Source organism: Poromitra crassiceps (assembly GCF_964638095.1).
Source record: "Poromitra crassiceps genome assembly, chromosome: 10".
In the NCBI taxonomy this organism is placed as follows: Eukaryota; Metazoa; Chordata; class Actinopteri; order Beryciformes; family Melamphaidae; genus Poromitra; species Poromitra crassiceps.
Genome location: NC_139631.1, coordinates 18,448,670 through 18,470,894, shown reverse-complemented (window position 1 = coordinate 18,470,894; position 22,225 = coordinate 18,448,670). Strand labels below are relative to the sequence as shown.

General features: G+C 43.1%; 2 protein-coding genes across 2 annotated transcripts in view; one reads left to right on the top strand and one right to left on the bottom strand.

Moving 5' to 3' along the window:
* The window catches only part of pi4kab (phosphatidylinositol 4-kinase, catalytic, alpha b), a 48,754-nt gene that overhangs the window by 11,376 nt on the left and 15,153 nt on the right, over positions 1-22,225 (bottom strand). The window contains exons 16-40 of the mRNA XM_083644426.1: positions 21,028-21,211; positions 19,565-19,668; positions 18,979-19,147; positions 18,834-18,884; positions 14,761-14,869; positions 11,755-11,891; positions 11,529-11,662; positions 11,315-11,397; positions 11,143-11,213; positions 10,847-10,971; positions 10,660-10,741; positions 10,146-10,229; positions 9,683-9,772; positions 9,144-9,263; positions 7,783-7,875; positions 6,805-6,961; positions 6,538-6,665; positions 6,275-6,433; positions 5,448-5,599; positions 4,921-5,028; positions 4,663-4,790; positions 2,812-2,970; positions 2,594-2,673; positions 1,576-1,775; positions 1,150-1,240 (exon numbers count right to left, since the gene is read on the bottom strand). Of these exons, the coding sequence (XP_083500552.1) occupies positions 1,150-1,240; positions 1,576-1,775; positions 2,594-2,673; positions 2,812-2,970; positions 4,663-4,790; positions 4,921-5,028; positions 5,448-5,599; positions 6,275-6,433; positions 6,538-6,665; positions 6,805-6,961; positions 7,783-7,875; positions 9,144-9,263; positions 9,683-9,772; positions 10,146-10,229; positions 10,660-10,741; positions 10,847-10,971; positions 11,143-11,213; positions 11,315-11,397; positions 11,529-11,662; positions 11,755-11,891; positions 14,761-14,869; positions 18,834-18,884; positions 18,979-19,147; positions 19,565-19,668; positions 21,028-21,211 (2,998 nt within the window). The remainder of the gene's footprint in view (positions 1-1,149; positions 1,241-1,575; positions 1,776-2,593; positions 2,674-2,811; positions 2,971-4,662; positions 4,791-4,920; positions 5,029-5,447; positions 5,600-6,274; positions 6,434-6,537; positions 6,666-6,804; positions 6,962-7,782; positions 7,876-9,143; positions 9,264-9,682; positions 9,773-10,145; positions 10,230-10,659; positions 10,742-10,846; positions 10,972-11,142; positions 11,214-11,314; positions 11,398-11,528; positions 11,663-11,754; positions 11,892-14,760; positions 14,870-18,833; positions 18,885-18,978; positions 19,148-19,564; positions 19,669-21,027; positions 21,212-22,225) is intronic.
* On the top strand, positions 15,625-18,109 carry serpind1 (serpin peptidase inhibitor, clade D (heparin cofactor), member 1; the record flags this gene model as incomplete). Its single annotated transcript, XM_083644216.1, has 6 exons — positions 15,625-15,875; positions 16,143-16,786; positions 16,948-17,096; positions 17,287-17,411; positions 17,578-17,722; positions 17,918-18,109. 6 exons carry the CDS (start codon positions 15,625-15,627, stop codon positions 18,107-18,109), a joined length of 1,506 nt encoding a protein of 501 aa, XP_083500342.1.

Below are 22,225 nucleotides of genomic sequence, written 5' to 3'. Positions count from 1 at the left end.
ACAACAAAAAGAGAGAAGAGGGGAAAAGGAGACACACAAAGAGAAATTAATCCACTTCAGCCAACATTTTGAATCTCTGGATCTGTGTCGATTGCAGCGCACATCACAGATCCATATTTCCATATCAAATATGACAGCAACCCGACTCGAGGTCGTGACCCCGACTCTGGCTTTGCACTAACTAGCCCCTGGAGGAAGCCGTGTTCGTTAGTTACCAAAGTGACTGGAATAAACAACTATAAGATGTCAAGGAGGATCATCATGTAAATCCCAGTGGCCTCCTGGGAAGCCTGCACGGTGCCTCCCCCCCCCGCTCCTTCCTTCCCTCTCAGCGGTAGACAGACAGGAGGCTCATTAAGAGTCCAGCCAGGTAGAACTAAACCAACAGGACTAGAGGAAGCTAGGGGGAGAGAGAGCGATTACTTCAATAACACCACCACCATTTCTCAAGGGACAGAGATAATACAGCCACTTAAATCTTACGTGACAAAGAATTTTTTGTCCTCTATAACTTTTGTTATAATTAAAATATGAATACTGAGACGGATTCAGGGAACAGCTATACTAAATGTATTAGAGAGGAATGAGACCAGGGTGTGTAGACAGCAAATATCGAGGCAGTATGGCAGGCGAGTACCAAGCATTATAAAAACAGGGGGGGGGGGGGGGGGGGGACTTGGAAGCAGAGAGTGAAGCAAGGGATTAGCAACTACCGTAGTCTAGGTATCATGTGATATCATTCAAATCATACTATTTATATGTATTTATGGTTTAAGATTCAGATTGAAAGTTGTGTTGTTAAATTGGATGGAATTCAACACAGCCTGTGACATACATGGTTGTACTGTAACAGATATGGGCCTCTTTGGAAAAGTTCCCTTTTTTCCAAACTGATTAAACCCCCACTCAATACTCATTAGCAATTGCAGTTTTTACTCCACTTGTTTTCCGGGAAACCATGCTCACAAACCCACATAGCTTTAGTGTGCACCTATTTTCTACCCCCTAATAAAATCAGGCTAAAACAAGTCCAGTATGAATCAATCCAACTGGTCCAGGTCCAGGTCTTTCACACTAGTATTTAAATGTTCTCCCCTGACAGGACGGCAGAGACAACCAAGAGCACATCTAGCAGGTGGAGGAGCTCACCTTGACCGCCTCGGGAACATCACTCACAGCAGCTGGATCCATACGCACCAGGCGCGTCACCTCTAACACAATGGCCTCTGTGTTTTTAAATCTGAAAGACAAATCGAAAACCTTTTAGGTGCATAATGAGTAAGTGACTGACAGACTGACCAACTGTGAGTAAGCCTATGTGAAGGGACACAGTACTGGAGTCTGGTCTCCAGATCACTTTTCGGATGTCTTGGATTTGTCTCGTGCCTATTTTTGACTCGTGGTAATAATGGATGTTGACGTGACGTTTTGCTGCCTATATACAAATGTGCAAAGAGAGGTTTTTCTCCACCCGGTCAATCTTCATTTGATATCTCTCTCGACTCAACTGGATCCGGTCTTGGTATTGACTTGGACTCTGAGGTGGTCTGGACTACCACAGCTCAGCCTGTGTACCTGGCAGGCAGCTGCAGGGCTAGATAAGGTGCTATGCCCCAGGCCAGGTTGACGTTGTCCTTCCACTGTTTCTCAGTCAGACTGATGTATTTGGACCTCCAGTTGGCGATGCTGGTCTCCACTGACTGGTCAGTGGAGATGGCCAGCTCCTGGGTGGACAGGGGGTTGTACCACGTTGTCAGCCGCTCAATCTCGCTGGCCTGCAGAAAGACACGGCACACAAGTGATAGTTTTACTAAGAAGAGGTGGAGGTACAGTACTCAGTCGTTTTCAAGAGGACAACAACAACAACACCACCAACAACAACAACAACAAATCGAGACAAGAAAAGTCATTATTACAGCAATAGAGAGTCATCTCTTTGGGTAGCCTGGGTAAACACAGTCTCCACATGACCTCTATGTACCATCAGGCACTTACGTTACAGGCATAGTCTGACATCACATTGAAGGCTGGGTTCACCCAGGCTACTCTTTGGGCACTGTTGCCCATCATAGTTGCCCAAAAAGGCACCCTGTATTACTGCCTCAAGGTATCTAAAGACTTGTGCAAGTATTACCATACACTGTATTTGTGAATATAAATAGATGTAGAGCAGCGATACTCAACTTGCGGCCCAGGGGCCAGATGCGGCCCATGACAGGGTGCAGAGTGGCCCCCCCGATCATTTTCTAATAATTTCACGTTAGTTTCTATTGTGAATTAGAATATATTAATTAGAAATGAATTAGAAACGTGAAATAAAGTTTGACTGAGCTCCAGCTAAATTGTCAAATAGCACCGTCTGCTCGCTACCCACGCACTTACACTTAACCTAACTAACTTAACCTAAGTGACTATCCGGTGTGCACAACATTGTCAGACTAAACTCCAGCTGACACCCCAAAAACCTACAATCCGCTACAGAAAAATGTATATTGTTTGTTTATTAACTGGCCCCTGGCCTCGTATCATTTCACGAAAGTGGCCCCCGGACAAAGCAAGTTGAGTATCCCTGATGTAGAGCAAAGGTTAGTACCAGTAGAGCCAGTAATAGGGTCCTGCGTTTCATGTAGTACTTGTGCAGTTGAGAGCCTCTGTTGCTTTTCTTAGACAATCCTGAAACAGCAAGGCAGCAGTGCATCAATAATACATCATGGCAGACCAAACTATATTCATGTAATGATTGTATCATGTATGAATACTAAGTATGGAACAATGGGGCTTAGTTTCACTCTGTAGCGTAATGTGTTTGACCTGATTTCTTTGAGATGGTGGACATCCCAGAGGACAGAGGGTAGGTGTTGATCCAACCCTGAGCCGCCTGCTGCCTCTGGCCTACCGCCGCGTCAAGACTGTTCCGGCTGTCTGTCACTGTCACTACAGACAGGCTGTTCACCGACATGTCCTGGTTGTCTGCACAAAGGACACATTCATTTATCCAACAATTCCATCATCAATCCGTCAATCTACCAGATATCAACTGGAAATATTTTTACAGTTTGGTTTACAGGGATTCAATGGGTTGTAGCTAGAAAACTTGCTTGTTTACTTAAAGATCAAGCTCTAAAGACAGTTTGGTCTGCATTAATGAATATTTACTAACTTCTCCCTTAACAATAAGAGAGGGGAGGTTGACCCACTCCCTAATCTAACATCTGTAATGTGCTCACTCTGACCTGGGCCCTCATGGGGAGTGCTTATTCAGGACATTTGTGTGGCGGTGAGCTGGACCTCGCCCTTCTCTTTTTTGTTCAGTTCTATAGACTGGATGTCTCAGGCCCGTGTGTGGCACAAGCGCTTTTGGGACACAGTTAACGAGCCTGGCAAACATCCCTTTGTGTCGGAGCGATGAGCTGTCATCTGGCATACAGGGGCACCAGCCTTTTCCAGTCTCTATGTTGGCTGGTGGGGAAAAAAACCTTGATTCTCAACAGGGGGGATCCCTTTTTTGAAAAGATTGCTCTATACAAAAGATTTTTGGATGATATCTTTGTCCTGTTCCAATAGGGATGTCACAATATATCGTCCCACAATATATCGCGATATCAAAACGTGACAATATGTATCGTTGAAATCTCATATCGCGAGAAAAAGAAGCTGAACATGGTGGCACTGATCTGCATCTGATTGCACGCTCGCTCTACTTTTCCTTGCTTTGTTTGAACAGACGAGGGACGTTGCAGACACGGAGGATGAAAATGGTGAAATTACTCAAATTAGCATGGAGGATGCCCCCTCAACTTACAAATCGATCGCAAAAAAATATTGTTACAATATCGTATCGTATCGTTATCGTGAACCCAATAACGTGTATCGTATCGTATCGTGAACTGAGTGTATCGTGACACCCCTATGTTCCAAGAAACTGAACAGGAAATCCAAGCTTCCCATGAATTTATAAATTCTCGCATTGACCTGCAATTTTCAATGGAATATGACAAGAAAAAGATGAACTTTCTGGATCTCCGGATGATAAAGTTGACAACAAAATGTATACGGACCTCTATACCAAGCCTACTGACTGCAATCCCCTACTAAGAGCCTAAAGTCAACACCCTCTGCCTCTTAACAAAAGCTTTCCCTACATCCGGTTCTGCAGAATCAAGCACCTTAGTCGACTGTAGCCTGATTTTCAGACGGAGTTGTGAACTCGTACACTCATTTCCATCTTCTAGCCAACTCAACTCTGTGGAGTGGGCGGGTTCGAAGGTCTGGACCCAGGCAAGCATTTGTGACAAAATAGTTATTAGTATTCCAAATATGATGGTCACTCTACATCACACTTATTGTATATATTGTAAATAGCAGTTAATTTGTTTTATGTACCTCGGTCAATTCACTGACCTTGTTTGTTTGTTTTAGCTTGTATGCATACCCCCCCCCCCCCCTGTGTAAGTATATTGAGAGCAACATATACCAGAGTCAAATTCCTTGTATGTCTACATAACTGCCCAAGAAAGCTGATTCTGATGTGCTGGGGAAGGGATCAAACCAACACTGGCAGATACTGCAAGCAGATTAAGTAGTTAAGTAGAAGGCGGGTTCGAATTAGACTCAACAACTACTGTACATTTGAGTTGTTAAGTTGTTTCTTTATTGCTGTACCTGGAGGAACCAGCTGGTTGGCAGCCAGATATTTCTTGTCAGACAGCAGGCTGGCGTAGAACTTGATCATTATACTAATGTCTTCTCTCAGGCTCTTCTGTGTTTGAGTGGGAAATTTAGGAGCGTCACTACAGAAAAAGAGAGGTGGAAATTACATTAATGGACAAATGAACAAATGGATGGGTTTATTCACATGGGGGGGGGGGGGGATACAAACAGGTTTCACCTGCCAAGAAGACAGATTTGAATTATTCCTACCAAAAGTAGTCAAAGGCTGTGGAATAGATCTTCTCCCGCAGCACATTTCTGATGGTGGCATTTGTCACGACATCAGCATGCAGAAGAGTCAGACCCAGAGTCAGCAGTCTGGAATGAAGCAAAGTGTTGGGACAATCATTTTAAGTTTGATACATTTCGGTCGCGAGACCTTCATCAGATTCCTCTTACAGAAGAGGAGGAGGGACCCAGTTATATAGGCTGGCAAACCTACATGGACCAATCGGGTCGCACTGCACCTGTCCCTGACATCATAATTGAACACAATTACCTATATACTGGGTCCCTCCTCCTCTTCTGTAAGAGGAATCTGATGAAGGTCTCACAACCGAAACGTTATTATTTTTCTTATTAAACTTTTTATTGCATGTGGAGACAGTGTGCTTTCTACTACTTTACTTTACTATTTCCTTCAAGTTTGATACATTTGTCAGAGCTTTCTAGTACAGTGTCTAAGGCACAACCCATAGGCACAACCACTTGTCTGTTGGAACAGTGAGGCACAGTACCTGTATCTTGGTCCTATGGCAGCAACATGCCTGTTCATGCTGCTCTTGGCTCCTCCAACGCTCAAGGACAGCGACCTCTGCAGGACGGCAGTGAATATCTCCACCTGATCAGCACTGCTGTATTTGGCTATCTCAAACCTCTGCACCAGGAACTGTGGAGGGAAGCAAGAATGCAGAGGGAGTGAATGGAGATTAAGACAGGTGACCGTTTCCTGCAATTCCACTCTATGAAGTGTAATACCACAAGTGTTACGGCAGAGAGACGGTTTAGAATGGTCAACTCTTAAAGCAGTGTTTAGTATACAGTGTAGAGAGACGTTTATGTAAAAAATACAATCATCTTATCAGTCTAAATCGCAAAATGGGGCTGCATCCCCTCCTAACTGACACACAGTAAAGTCGCCTGATTTTCCCAAATGAATGTACAAAATAATTTACACTTCTCCAGTCACAGAAAGCGACAAATTGAAACATAAGCGCAAAATACAATGTGTCTCCTGAACAGCAGCGAGCGACTCCATCCAGAGAAAGCTGACTCATCAACATCAGATCTTTTGCCTCCCTCACCCCTTTGGTTTCCTCTGGTATAAAGTCATCACAGACCAGCTGGGGTGGTAAACTTGAGTGTGCTGTGTGTGCAGTTTACTAACTTCACATTACATGATGTCTGGGTAATATTGAAGTTAATTTTTGGGAGGGAAAGTTACACATGCATGCAAAGTTGCCTAGTGTGGCTTAATCATTCTACAGTGCATAGTGGTAAAGACAGACAAGACAGAAAAATGACTCTAATGGGTGGCAGCAGTTTGTGTCCCAAGGTCTCTGACCTCTATCCAGAGGAAGTGAGGGGTGACATCAGGTGGACAGGGTGCAGGCTGGCTCTCTTCTGAGGCAGCCAGAGGGTCGGCCTCCACCTTGGCCTCCGAGAACAAACCCATCTTCAGCTCCACCGTCATCTGCCAAGCCCCGGCCATCTCACGCATGAACTAGGAAAATGGGAGGTTAAGAATACACATTTAGAGTAAGGCATGATGCATCATTCTCAGAAATCCATGAACTGGATTCCATGAAAAATGATAAATACACTTACTGGCACTTCCACTCCGTTGTGTGCAGCCAGGAGCCACTCCCAGCAGGCGATGGCAGTCTCCATACCATGTTCTGTGAACATCTTCAGAGGAGACCAGCACAGATGGTGCAGGAGCTGAGGATCACAGTCTGGAGATAAACAAGACACAGGAGGATACAGAAAAAGATTAGTGATCTACCAAATCATACATTTATTATTATTATTATTATTTAACAAAAAAGACACGTTTCATTACTCAAACAGTAATAAATCCCAAAAGGTACTAACTTTGGGTGGTGATAAGCAACGCGGCCATCTTGAACATGGCCTGGGTAAAGGCTTCTGGGTCTTTTCTCTCCAGAGCATCGGCCGTCTGATGGACCATCAGCTTGTTCAGATCTGACTGGCTGTGGGTCGCCTCTGAGAACTGGATCATACCGGCCACCTAGACATCACCCACACACACCACACCACACCACACCACACCACACCACACCCACACAGGCATCAAATATTCAACATGTATGGCTTCTTTATTTCTTAAGGACTCCATTACTGTAGGTATACATACAATACCTGTGGATCTTTCTCTCAAAGGCAAAATTGGCAATGACAAATTCTTTCCTATGAAGGGCCAAAGATGTATCTGGATGGAGGGCCGTGGACCAAAAATGAATGTTGATGTTATGTGGAATTGCATTACATTAAAATGTATTATATTTGATAGCCAATTTACATTCTAAATCTAAAATACATTTCCAAAATAATAAAAAAACATTATTAGAACTTTTATTAAAAGCTTTATTTTTTATTACAGTTCAACTTAGAGTTAATTAAGAAGAAAAAAAGCTTAAACATTTTCAAAGGGAACGCCACCTTTCTGACTGAAAGTGCATGCAACTCAAGGTGCGTAACCCTAACAGTACCCATAGAACCCGTTCTCATTCAGATAACTTAAGGTGAGTGGTCAAGGGACCCCTTTGAAAATGCCCTGTGTGTGTGTGTGTGTGTCAAATCTATGGTGGGCCAAAAACAAACGTGGGGCGGGCCAAAGTTGGCCCGTGAGCCCCAAATTGTTTTAGAGCAAAGCAGATGTCAATATTCACTAACAATTACAGCCAACAGACGTATTTGATTATGTTTTTGTGCCTTATGTTATCCACATTAATCTTAATTACTAATTGCTAGTCCTACTGCAGGCGAATCTGCTGGTCTCCACTGCTTCAGAAAGCTGCCCATGCCTTAATATTGAAGAACAGACATTACCTCTCCAGTGTAGCGGTTGCGCAGGTTGAGTGAGGCCATGAAGTTGGAGTAGTCCTTCTTCACACACGCTGGTCTCTCGGTCAGCTGGGTGGTCTAGTGAAGAACACAGTTTAGGGGCCACTCAGGAGCCGAGCCACAGAGCCACAAGCCAGGGAAGTAAGATAGCTGGGTGTACTGTAACACTGTTAGCTGTTCTAAACTGAAGGTATCATATCTGAGCCCTGTCTCGTATTCTGTGTTCAGACCAACCTGAGGGAAAGCAGCCTACGGTTGGCCACAGGGCGGAGGAGACCACCAGCATAACCAGTTAGCCAAATGGGCAACCAGTCAACCAACCCACCAGTCCATTGCAGGTAAGCAACCAGGTAACCAGCAAATCCGTAAACCAGCCAAGCAACCAGGTAGGTAGTTCGTTGCAGTTTAATAAAGACAAAATACAACAAATGAAGCAAATGAAAAGACGGATACAGCAGAATGCAAGCCCAAGAAAACATAAGAAATAGACAGCAAGCAAAATAATGTCACATAGACTAGTATGCATGCACACATGGACATACAACAGTACTGTAAACTACTAGAGTCCACCCTAGTGTTTACAGAGCTATAGATTACACACAGTATGAAACACATGATAATAAAAACATATATAGTATGTTAAGCACATAAAGGATACAAGACACTTCTGCTAAGCGTTAACAAAACTGCATGGTTTGGACGAAGCAACTAAATGACACGTTTGTTGTTACGTTGAAAAGCTATCAATGTTGGACAAATGTTAATAAGCATCCAATCTCAGTGGCCAAGGATCAACTAGCCTGTGAGGTCAGCAGTAAGTCAACTATTTTGGATTTCAGGTTTACAGTCTGTTGAAATGTGTGACAAAAGTGCTGCATCACTTTAGAAATTTAAACAAACAGCTCGGTGAAAATCTCTGTCACAACAACAGGCCTTACACTTTCTTTGTTGCCTCCTCATTTCACAAACAAATAAATGTGACAAATGTTTTAATGATTCGATGGTAGGCGGAACAGAGTGTGAAAATGTGTATTGAAAATGTGTGAAATACAGTATATTGCGTCACAAATCAAATCTTTTATTTGGTAGCTAGTACGTCACATGTCGTCTTGATCTCAGAATGAATTTGGGTTCTGTCATTTCATTGGTTATCTAAATCTAGCCCCGCCCTTACCTTAATCTGGTGCTGGATAGTCTCTGCAATCTAACAGTCACAGCACAGCAGTAGCGTGATGATCAGTAAGAGTGTGTGTGCATGTTTGTGTGTGTGTGTGTGTGTGTGTGTGTGTGTGTGTGTGTGTGTGTGTGTGTGTGTGTGTGTGTGTGTGTGTGTGTGTGTGACTCACGCCTAGTGTCGTGCTCTGTCTGTTTAAGCCAGCAAAGTGCAGGATGCTCTCTGTAGCCATGGCCAGGCCTGTGTGCTGGGACAGTCCTGACACCCAGTTCTGATGCTTGTTCAAATACTCCTACACAACACATTCAGATAAGACATGGATAAGGCAGGGGGTGGGGGGGGTGGTATATAATATATTAACTGATTGGGGGTTTGGGGTTACTGCTTCTATGAGCATTGTAGGCTCATAGGGTTGCTTGAGAGCAGAAATGCCAAGCTAACCTCAGTTGACTGTTGCTTCACATTTTATAACTTAAGTATCTCAGCTTTCAGAAAGTCCCCCGATGACTTTCTTAGACCCACTTTCGGTACAAACCAGTTTTGTTAGATTTTCAAAATCCCACAAGGAAATAGTAGTTATATTTATTTTTGGCCCCCTTCAATTGACTCTTTGTTGGCCTTCTCTTAGACCCCCCGCATCTATTGGTCTTTCTAGTGTTAAGGAACAGATCTGTACTGTCCTTGAGGCAACATTAAATTCAAGAAACTGACCTGTAGGTGGGACTTGGTGACAGAAGGGGCCCATTTCATTGCCTCTTTCAGGATCTCACCACAGCGAGCAGCAAAGTCTTTCACTATGCTCTAAGAGGAGATAAGGACATCCGACTTTAGTACTACTTTATCAGACAAACTACATAAGTGCTGTTATAAACTACAAGATTTGAATGACATTCATCCCCACACAAATTGATAAGATTAGGGCTACATTTTCTCAGTGTCTTCTATAGTAACCATATAAAGTGCTTAGTTAATTAAACAAATTATCAAGTGTAAGCTTCTCTAAAAGAGAGCTGGGGGGAGTCAAATACAATCATCCATACATGATGAATCAACTGATGGACCTCATATTCTATAATCCAAAAATAATTTCATGCTTATCAAGAAAAAAAACGAACTAAAATAAATACTATGGCGCCCTCTATTGGTCATGAGTATAACTGCAATGCAAACTCACCTCTCTGGCCTCGTATGTGTCAGGAACAGTGACTCTGTGCGGGGTGTCGAGGATGTCATAGTACGGCTGATCCTTATGGATGTCCTGATCAAGTGGGAAAGGAATTCAGTGCAAGCTCACATTTAGATTTAAGTCTCCAACATACTTTGCATCTGCTTAAAAAATCATCTCTGAGATCTGATAAAAATTCCAGTGAACAATTCAAAACTTTGGGTTTCAACAGTTTTTGACTGTAGATCCCCCCTCCCTTTAGATTATGTTTTTTGGAATGTTCACCTTTATTAGATACTTCAAAGTATCTACCACCAAAACACCCCTTGACTGATGTTAAATAGACGTTGTACCAGTAGAAAGCATTCCTCTTTCACTTGTCTCTTTCTTATGGGGAGTCAAACCAACAACCTTGTAACCCATGCTCATCTAAGATCTGTGCTTCTATGTTGTTCTTTGTTCTGCCTAGAATTTCTGTTTCTGTGGTGTTCATACATCATACCAGGCCTTTTCTGATACTTACAGCACTCAGGGACAGAGACAGTGTCTGCAGGATGTCCAGCATGGTCTTCAACACCCGACCACTCCAAAGCAGGTGGGGGAAACTAGTGGAGGGGAAGGGACAAAAAAAGCAGAACAGTATATATTAGTAAAGTGAACAAAAAATAAATAACAGAGACTGACAAGGTTACTGGATGATTAACACTTACGTCTCAGCCAATCCAGAGAGGTATTTGTCCGCCACTCTGCGGATCCTCTTGTGGGTGTGGTTAAAGTTGACCAACAGAAATTGGGCATGTCGCTCCAATTCCTCCTCATGCTCTTTGGTCTTGGGCTAAAAACACGAGAAACAGGCTGTGATCTTTGTGCTGTGACATTTCGGGGGGAAAATGGTAGTCAATAAGATGCCCTTTTGAAATTGTTTGTCCTTGTCTAGAACAATCAGAGAAACCAAGACTACCGTAGGTGCATCTATCGCTTATTATTACCCTGAAATGAAGCCTACCTTCTCAGCCATCATTTGGAGAAAAACATCAAACACCTTATCACCAACACAAATAACACACTGCAACATCCCTGAGGGGAAAAAAGAGATTTAAAAAATCTATTAAAAAGAAAAGAAGAAGAAGAACAAAAGGACAGTCAGGTGCAAACAGTTTGAAGAGTAAAGGCCTCACCAGATTTGTCCTTCTGGATGGCTTTGTCCTCAAAGTATCGAAACATGACCTGGAACCTGTCTGCATCGTTGGATCGCAGCATCCTAAAAGAGGACGAGAAGAATGAGAGTAAATTAATACTTACATCATCTCAACTTACTGACTGCGGTAAGACCTGTGCATACCGTAGAGCTACACAATGCAAGTCAGACTAATAAATGCTAAGGAAGCTAACCTCATGTATTCTAGTCTGTAGACTGACAGCAGGTACGTGGACATGGCAAAGTCCAGCTTGTTAATGAGGGCCGAGACTTCTGGGGACGGGTCCAGGAGATTGATGATGGTGGACCGCAGCTCGCTCAACTCCGCCTTGAGGACACAAATTGAAAACCATGATGATCACATGATAACAAATGCCTTTTCATACCATGAAAAAAAGATGTGCTTTGTGAACACTGTACCGGCGTGACTGTGTCGTTCTTCAGGGCAGAGTTGTACTGCAGTTCTGAGCGAAGAGGCTCTCCGCTGGGGAAGGTGAGCAGAGGAGACTTGGCGGCGATCTCACACACGCCTTCATACCACTCCTCCGGCCAAAGTCCTGCGAGAGGTGGGAGAGATGTGACGACAGAGAGAGAAACATGAAACAATTCTTTCAAAAAAAGTTTCTATGTTGTACCTCCGTGCATATAATAACATATAATAATGGGCCAGTTAAGCATAAGGTTCCTTCTATGTCACAATTCAAGACTCAAAATAAGTGATTGCCATAACTGCACAAACCTAGCCTCATGAATTATTTCCATAGGCTTCCAGTCTGTGGCCGCAAAAAAATTGCATTTTTTTGTTTGTTTCTAAATTCATGATGCCCCCATATCAAATTATTTTAAAAATACCTTTGCCTATAAGTGTACCAAATTATATGCTTTTATCGCAAAATGCACAATTGTTATGGAATTTTTAGCTAAGCTAAGTGTGTTATTATTTGGCTTGATACTGGCGTGAGCTGAAATGTCCGTCTTTATTTTTGTCTAACAATTTTTCCCACACATATATATTTTTTTCTATTTCCCAGTTCAGCATGAAATAAATCTCCACCATGATTTAAATCTCAGCTGCCTCTGTTTTATGCTGCGTGCAGAAACTCTTTGCATAATGTCTTCAGCCTTTAAAGTAGATCCTTTACGTGAATCCGTCGGCATGTTCGTACAAAACCAGTCCTGGAAGTATCTCCAAATCAAGCATTTACTTAACAAGACTCTCTTATCTCATCAATTATCTTTGTCCGGGCCCGAGATTCTCACTAAATTGCTCGGTGCCGTTGGCCAGGGCCACCATGCTTCAGTGTATAGACCCTTTTCACGGGGGCCATTTTGTGTCGAAAAGGCAGAATAAACACAGGTGCAGGCAAAACACTAATGAGGCATTCCAAATTCCAATCATGGAAGTTTGAAACCCTCATTAGTGTTTTGCTTGCACCTGTGTTTACCCTGACTTTTCGACACAAAATGGCCTCCGTGAGAAGGGTCTATTATTCCACTTCATTGGACAGGGTGGAGACCAGGCTGTGGCCTCACGCAAATATGGGAAGTTGATCTTGGGTGGTCTTTCAGAGAGAGGGAACGGTCTACAATGCTGAAAAATATTTAAAAATATGTGCCGTGAGCTTAGAACCAGATTGATCAATTTCAAGGTTTATTGGACCCCCACAATGCATTACAGGCCTAAATTGAGGGATGACCCGTGGTGTTGGAGATGTGGGGGAGCATCTGGTACCTTGGTCTGTCCACATCTTATGGTCATGTCCCAAAGCACAAGACTGTTGGGCAGGAATTCACAAGAACATAAAGCTCATTGTGGTTCAGGACATCCCATTCGTGCCCAGGCTATACATACTGAGTGACCCCTCCCTTCTCACTGACATTCCTACACCGGAGGCAACTATTATGCTGGGTAGAAAAATAATTGTAAAATAATGGAAATCTGACAACTTTCCTCCAAGTAGTTTTCAGGTTCAACCAACTGGGGTCAGTATCAGCCTATCACGAACTCTCCTACAGGCTGTTAAATCGTTGGGGTAAATACATTGATTTTGTAACCGGGCCATGATGCCAAGATATTTAGATGGGTGCTTCTCTTTCAGTGCGGTTCTTTTGTTTGTGATGCAAGTTCTGATCAATCCCTCCTTTGTTGCCATCTTTGTCATGCATGCATGTGTGACGCACAATGTCAAGTGCAATCCAGACCTGGACTATGCTGTTTTGAACATTGAGCTAAATAAAAATGGAGAGAGGATCTCCATCTCCTGCCTGTATTGTCTATTGAAGCCAAAATCTTGTCAGATCAAGAGAATCAGAGTCTGCGCAGTAGCTCCGTTGAGTTAGAACCTCTGAGAGCTCCCCGCCCCTCTGAACTTTCTTATGTAGAGCTGCTGTTTCTAGAATGCGCACAGTGCGTTGTGTATTTATATACAGTCTAGCTCTGTAAATATGACACTTTAAGTTGTAATATTCTTTGTCTCGCCAAAAGTAACCAGGAAGATTCGCACTATGAGATCAGTTTATCAAAATGACGCCTGTACGGAAATCTGATTTTGGTTGTCGGAGATTTCAGACCTCCAGGCTGCTGCTGACTGCTGAGTGCTCTCAGCCCGGGCCGGAAGTGGAGGCAGGCCTCACTCACTCATGCTCAGCCTCACTGGGGGGATTGCTGTGTTAAGCTAGCCTAATGTTTCCGTGGCATTTTGATTAACTTTATGATTTAATTCCTTTTGGAGCAAATGTTGGTTTTACAAATCTACCCTTGACGCTTTACGCTACGTTGTTTACTGGTATAGTGTGTGGGTAGCGCAGCCTGTAACGTTCCATTTAATATAGCTCAGTGGTAATGTTAGCCTAGCTGCCTAGTCTCGTCTCTGTAACTATATCTTTACAACAGCTAAGAAAGGAGCTTGTGAAGAACGAACATCCCCACAGTCAAAGCATTTCTCTGAGATATCCATATAAAAACGTTTGTTGCTTTAATACCAAAAATAAAACCTCTGTTTATGTGACGCTAACGGCTTAGCTCATGGCTGGTGCTTGTGTACTAGGCCTCATCTGACCCGGGACGGGAGTTAACGTTATAAAACACATTTCCTGGCAGTTGGACAACCTGGTAAGTTGAATGTGTACAATCAGCCACCCCCCCCCCTTTTTTTTTTTCTTTTTCGATTTACTAAAATTATTGTATGGTAAGCATACTATCTTTATTATATCTATATACACAGATAGGTACCGGTACTTTGTTTTCTCTTTGTTTTTCATGTCTGTCTGTATGTGGCAGTGTGGTTGGCTAAACTTTGTGGGGGGGAATAATAAAAAAGTTTGATCATAATAATAATAAAAAAAAAACTCTTTGCATCTTTGTACTAAACATGTGACATAATAAAATGGACAAACAGACTGTCTGTCTCTTCACCCCTTGCTTACCTGATCCTTCCACAGCAAAACCCATGACCACAGAGTACAGCCAGAAGTCCCGGAATAGCTTCTGGAGGCGGGGCTTGGCCTCTTTGATGGGCGGAAGCCGCCTGGTCAACTGTAGAGTGGAATAAGAACAAAATAGATCGAACAATCCAACAAGAGATAAATTATCTCATTCTAAACAATGCAACTCTAAAGGAATGGTAAAACGCAATTCCTGAATCAACTAAAATGCTTACAGATATGCTGTATAGTGTATATTGAACAAAATAAAGCTCAGAAACATTATCAAAAACTATAAAGATCTCTTACTACACCATTACCGATGATTGATCTAATATTCTTGAGTATTAAGTTGAATTGTGAAGAGTTAAAGATTTCAGTTAGTCACAGCAGTTTTCCTGTCTGTTGTTTGATCTGGTCTATTTGTTTAGGAGGAGCCCACATCAAAGTTCAGTTTTGGTATTCAACTCCTTGCTCTTAGTCCCACATACAGAAACAACACAGCACGTCCCAGCACAGAGCAACCAAAGGTAAGACATTTTACATAAAGGGAATGGTACCTAAATCTAACAAGATCTATCAAAATAAAATCTAACAAGTTACGCCAAAATAAAATCTAGCAAAGATAAAGACTTTGGTATTATTGTGTATTTGATCCTAAAATTGAATCTTGCCTTTCCTAAACTTATAATGTATGTATTTAATCCTAAAATTGAATCTTGCCTTTCCTAAACTTATAATGTATGTATTTATCCAGTGATCATGCTATTTATGCATGTACAAAATACCTAAATGTCCATCCCCTCTGCTGTAATCTGTCTCTGTCTCGGCCTCTCTCTTTATTTTGTTCTTGGTTCTCCCTTCAGGATGTGGGTGATCACAGTCATCTCCACGGCCTGCCTCCTGGTCACCCCATCCCTGGCTGGGATCAAAGACCTGGGCTCTCACTTCATTGACCCTACCTCTGGGGGGGGCAGTGGGGCAGTGGATATGGATGCCATCCCCTTGGACTTCCATAAGGAGAACACTGTCACTAATGATCTGCCTTTTGACGGCTTCGAGGACGAAGATTACATTGATTTTGATAAGATCCTGGCTGAGGACAGTGATGACTACATGTGAGTTATAAATAATACAAAAATATTATACTTTACTTGTGGTGGGTGGTTTCCTCAAACAGTCAATTAAAAATGAATGGCGGAGAAAGTATGACCTTTGGACTCCTTGGAGTTATTTGGTGCTGATTTGTTTGAAAAGTTGTAGGCTCAACTTCAAAACTTGGTTATGATACAGCTAAAATGTGGTGTGTTTTAAAACGTGAAATTTAATTTGGGGTGATCCAACATATAACTAGCTTGATGACAAAGCTTGTGATGTTTTTTCAGCGAAGGGGATGAGATAGATGAGATTACGACTCCAGCCCCAGAGATCGACATCTTTGCCGAGCCGTCTGACCCAAAGAGTCGCCGTGCCGCACTCCTGCGGCTGTTCCACGGTCGGTCTCGCCTCCAACGCCTCAACACTGTCAATGCCCACTTCGGTTTTAACCTCTACCGGAGCCTTCGGAACCATGTCAACCAGACTGACAACATCCTGCTTGCACCGGCTGGTATCTCTATCGCTATGGGGATGATGTCATTAGGGGCGGGATCTGGAACCCATGATCAGCTCTACAAAGCTTTGGGATTCGCCGAATTTGTCAACGCCAGCCATCACTATGACAATGCAACAGTGCACAAGCTCTTCAGAAAGTTGACGCACAGGCTGTTCCGGAGGAACTTTGGTTACACGCTGCGCTCCGTGAACGATCTCTATGTAAAGAAGGACGTCTCTGTGAAAGATGCGTTCCGTACAGACAGCAAGGCTTACTATTTTGCAGAGCCGCAGTCGGTGGCCTTCAGCGACCCCGCCTTTCTGGCCAAGGCCAACCGCCGCATCCTAAAGTTGACCAAAGGGCTGATCAGGGAACCTCTGAAGAGCGTGGACCCAAATATGGTGCTGATGCTGCTCAACTACCTGTACTTCAAAGGTGAGTGCAAACAGGGAGCATTTCTGCAACTCTACTTTCAAATGATGCAACAAGAAAATAGTACAAACTACAGAGCCTTTGATTGATTTGTTTGGCTATACAGAGTGCAAAGTAAACAGCTTTTGTACAACCTCTGAATCTTTGGGCTTATATTACAACAGGTACGTGGGAACAGAAATTCCCTAAAGAAATGACTCACTACCGGAACTTCCGTGTGAACGAGAAGACAAATGTACGCGTGCCGATGATGAGCAACAAGGGGAATTACATGGCTGCTGCTGACCACGAACTAGAGTGTGACATCCTACAGGTGTGTGGTCTCACTCTGGTCATACACAACACACCTGAAATTTCAATTAGAAAGTCTAGAATAGACTTCCCAATAGGCAATCGTATGTTTTCTGTGTGAATTAAAGTGTGGCAAGTCTTTTGAATGAGAATTTCACTATGAGCCAACAGAAAATAAACTGATCAATAAAAGTAAAGTATGTTCTTTTCAGCTCCCATACACAGGAAATATCAGCATGCTCATTGCCCTGCCGCAGAAGATCTCTGGCATGAGGACCTTGGAGCAGGAGATCTCCCCCACTGTGGTCAACAAGTGGCTCAACAACATGACCAACAGGTCAGCAGCACTGTGCTCCTAACCAATAAACAACTGTGCTTACAAAACTACATGCAATAAACCTTTTGAAAAACGGCTTTGTTGAAAATAATGAAAGTGCTAAGACACTAGTCTACAGCATGAGGAAATGTCAGTCAAAGAACTGTTTGTGTTTGCGTCCCTCCAGGACTCGTGAGGTGGTGTTCCCCAGGTTTAAACTGGAGCAGAACTATGACCTGATTGACAATCTGAAGGAGATGGGCCTCACTGACTTGTTTCAGCAGAACAGCGACTTCACTGGGATGACCTCAGAAAAGGTCGCCATGAACTGGGTGAGTAAGCCTAAATCAGTTACTGTATGCCTTCACTCAGATCTAACCAAACTGATCCTAAAGGGAATACAAAATGACAGCTAGTGGGTCGTTCCGATACCTGGACACTTTGTCCACTTGATCATGTGTTTTTTGTGGTATCAATAGTATGTACGACCTATTTCAATATGGTTGCTTTCTGGTCTCCCTCTCCAGCTGAAGCACCAGGGAACCATCACGGTGAATGAGGAGGGGACAGAGGCAGCGGCTCTGACCCAGGTGGGCTTCATGCCCCTCTCCTCTCAGATCCGCTTCACTGTGGACCATCCCTTCCTCTTCCTCATCTACGAGCACCGCACAGACTGCCTCGTCTTCATGGGCCGAGTGGTCGATCCTTCACAGAACTAAAGTTGACCACAAAGTCCAGCTAAACAGCCAACCTATTCCCCACAAAATCCATGTTTGTCTAGACTTCCAACTGGGTTTTAATGAGCCTCAGAAATATTACTAATTTTTACGTGGTTTTTTGAATTAGTACAGTATGTAAATCTAACATCAGGTTGCATGCGTTTACATGTTTGAGGTCTCTTACTGAACATTTAGCCGTCTCCCTCATTGCTCAAATCATTGTGAGTCTGTCTGAATGAGTCAATGAATGCATGTTATTTGTTGTCTGTTAATGTTTCATCTTTTGCAATGAGGCTAATGGATGATGATCCATAGCCGTAGTATTGTAATCACTGAAGAAAGAAAGACTTTGTAAATATGATTAACACAATAAGCTGAATTGATGAGGAAAAAACTGTCTGAATCCAATGAAAAAATACTAACTGGAACACAATCTTCGAAGGACTATTATTACCACAAAAATGTGTTGGCTTAAAAAGTATCTAATAAGAAGTGTAAAAACATCCAGCAGCGATGACCTAGTTTACTGCTGCGACTGCGAGCAGGGCAAATATTTGTTCATAGAGTTAAAACCTAACCAACAGCTTTGATTTGCCTGTAACCACTCAAAAACTCAGGCAGATTATTCAACAATGATGACGCATATGGACGTTTCAACATAAATTCTAGTACCAAATTAATGAGAAATGTATTTTGGTGGGACTCGGCAACAGCACGTACTTACCACAGCAATGACTGGAATGAGGACTCCAAGGTTTCCAGCACTACTTGATGCCTGAGGGTCGATAAAGAGAGATTACCAACTTGACTTAACTGTTATGATGTTCCTGTTGTGTTTAAACATTTATGTACAGTATGCGAGCCCGGACCTTCAGTGCAGGTCCCTTGTCCGAGGCCCTCTCGCTGGCTCGCTTTCCCTCCAGGCCCAGCTGGACAAACAACTCTAACAGGTTGACCATCAGCTCATCCACAAGTTGCTCCCCCTGCAGGTTGGCTGCAATGTTGGCCAGAGCGTTTATCACCGCCAGGGAGCAGTGCCTTAGGGGGGGAACACAGCATAGATGGAGAGCACAGTTAAACAAAGGCATGGAAATGTTCAACACAGACATACACAACCATAATACTAAAGAGGACTATTTATAACAGTGGTTATGAAAAAGTATTTTACTAAGCAAATATCGCAAGATAAATGGTCAATGTCTCATATTAATTTGTTTTTTAAACCTTATTAAAGCCTATTACTGACTAAGCATGCATGATTCCCCCCGATCCCAGCAAAGCCCTGTTTCACATTCAAACAGAGGAAATTCCCAGTAATATCCCAGTCTCCTACTGCTGACCACTGAGCAGTCTACTGCAGTGCTGACCACTGAGCAGTCTACTGCTGACCAGTAAGCAGTTGGTGAAGGGCAGAGCGTTGATCATTCAGTAATGGTGGAAACACTGGATCGTGACCTGTAGCCATGATCTCTGTAGTCCTTGGTGGCCGAGTAGACCACTGAGCTGGCCTTCACGCTGATCTGCTGGAACAGGTTCCACACCTCCTGGTAGATGTATTGCTATGGGGGAGACAGACAGAGACAGAGTGGGTGGGTTTTCCCCTAGTATTAAAATGTGTCTTGAGTGAGAGCAATCTGATCACACTTGTCCACATAAACATCCATGTGTAAATGCACCTGGAATTTGTGGCATTGGGGACGGATTAAAAATATGTATAGTTAAAAACTAGGCCTACATTAAAGAAGAGGAATTTGGATATTGCGTGTGCAGGGATTCCTATCCAGCTGCTGAAGACACTTACACAATACATACAAAAAGGACAATATAAAACAAGCAATCGAAAGAAAAGAAAAATAACTCAGAACTGTGTGTAGCAGAGAACCAGGGGCATGGTCACAGTACAATGTTATTTTAGCAGAAGACCGTTCTGATATGAATGTCACTCACAATCCCACTATAAATCAAATACACCCGTCTTAGGTCTCAAGGTAAAAGTTAATTTTTCCATTACAAAAATGTCGTGCATCACATTAAACCAATCTGTTTGGTTCATCCACTTTTTGGTGATAGCTTTTTGACTGGCAACCAACATTATTTGAAACATGTATTTTTTAGGCAAGCCAAAGAGCTGTGGAGGCATTCTACCCAGGTACAGGACTTTTCCATGCTATCTCTTATCGTTTTTTAATACAGGCTAAAAGAGCATTCCCAAAATATGATGGTAGTTTGCTCTCTCTGCCCCACAATCCCTCCAGCAAGATGTCTGCCTCCCCTTGGACTGAACTGGTGTTATAAAGTGGCTGACCATATTTTTCCACTGAAATTCTCTCCATGTCAATGAGTTGGTTGACTTCCAATTCTTTTCATTTACCGTTTCCTACTCCATCGAGAACACACAATTCCCATCACTTTCCCAAATTCCCACTTTTCTTTTATATAGGATGTGTTCACCCCACTCAGCTCCTGAAGTCCCTTGTAAAGTTTAAAAATAATTTTAAAGGCCTTGGTCAGCTCTGTAAGCCGAAATAAAAATTCTTAATATACCATCGTCAGCCCCCGACCTCTCCAGTTCCTCTTTGCTAAATAGTTTGTCAATGTGGTGTCTCAACTGTAAGAATCTGAAGTCCTGGTTGCCTAAGCCGTGTTGCTCCTTCAGCTCCTGGAAACTTTTAAGTGAAGATTTCTCAAAGAGATCCAAGTAAATAAACCCAACTAACCAGCGAATAGGGCTCCCTGGAACCAAAGGGCTTAACCACTTTCAACCAATATTGAATCAATAGTGAATTCACTATTGAAGACACATTTTTGATAACAAATGTAAATGTAATGTGGATAAATTGCATGTAGATACAATCTGCCGCATGGAAATCCAGATGCAAATGCAATAATTGTATGTTTGCTTGCATGTATTTGCTCACATTTCCTGTGATGACCATGCAGCCAAGCTGGTCTATGATGAGCACATCCAGCTGTGAGGGAGGCTGGCAGAACTTCTGCTGGAGGATCTGCAGGATGGGCTCCATGACTTTAGGTGTGTCTCTCAGAGCCACAGAGATGTGACCCAGAGCTCGAATGGTGTGGTCCGGGATCAGATGAGCATCCCTGGAAGAAAGACAAGGGGCTTTTTCAGAACAACAATATGCGGGGGGACTATAATCTATCATCCATTTTTACAGTGTGGCCACTAGGCCGAGGCGTCTAAAAGAGGGTCTGTCTGTCCCCCTGAAAGAAAGAAAGGAAACTGGACAAATGTGTTGGTTTTCTTTATAGCACCATGGTCACGTTTCAATAATAGTGTTAGACGCATTGAACGCATGGAACTGCTGAACTGCTAGCTGCCTGGATGGTGCTTCCGTGTTTGTTCGCAGCTTGGAAGCAGATGCCCATATCGCCTATGTTAAAATCGTTGCAAATAAATAACCAAACAAAACTTAGAAAAATGTGTGATTATCTTTGTTTAATGTAGATACAAAGAACTGCTGGATCGGATTTTGCTGAAACAGACATTTAGAAATGTATATATTATTTATATTTGCAAAGATCGCTATGTGTCTCTCTGGCTCTCTCATTCATTCAGGCTGACTCCGCCACCTGCATTGGGCGTACAGCCGCACGCAGACTGCCTCGGCTGACAGTTGCGCTGGGAACCGGGGGATTCCCTGGATGTCCGCAGCGTGAATAGTGATGCTTTTCGCTTTTCTTTCTCTGAAATGCTGTCGAACGAATTCCACACATCCACAGTCCTTTGTATCTAGGGCAAGGGGTGTATTGGGATTAGGCCCATATAAAATTTCACTCGGACCAAAACTAAGTTGCCTCGAGTCCCCGTTAATCCCCGACCCTAGTGTGTGTGTATGTGTATGTGTGTGTGAGTGCATTGCAGCCGGTGTAACCAATCATCACTCCCCATGCCTAAACCCAACCAATGACCACTCTTCATGTCCCCCCGCCGATCCATTCTAGCATCGACCATTTCAACCAATCATCACTCCCCATGCCTAAACCCAACCAATCATCTCTCATGTCCCCCTGGCCGATCCATCAACCATTTCGACTGTCATTGCCACAGCCAAACATATGTCAACAGCCTTATTCAACATAATAGTGATTTGTGGC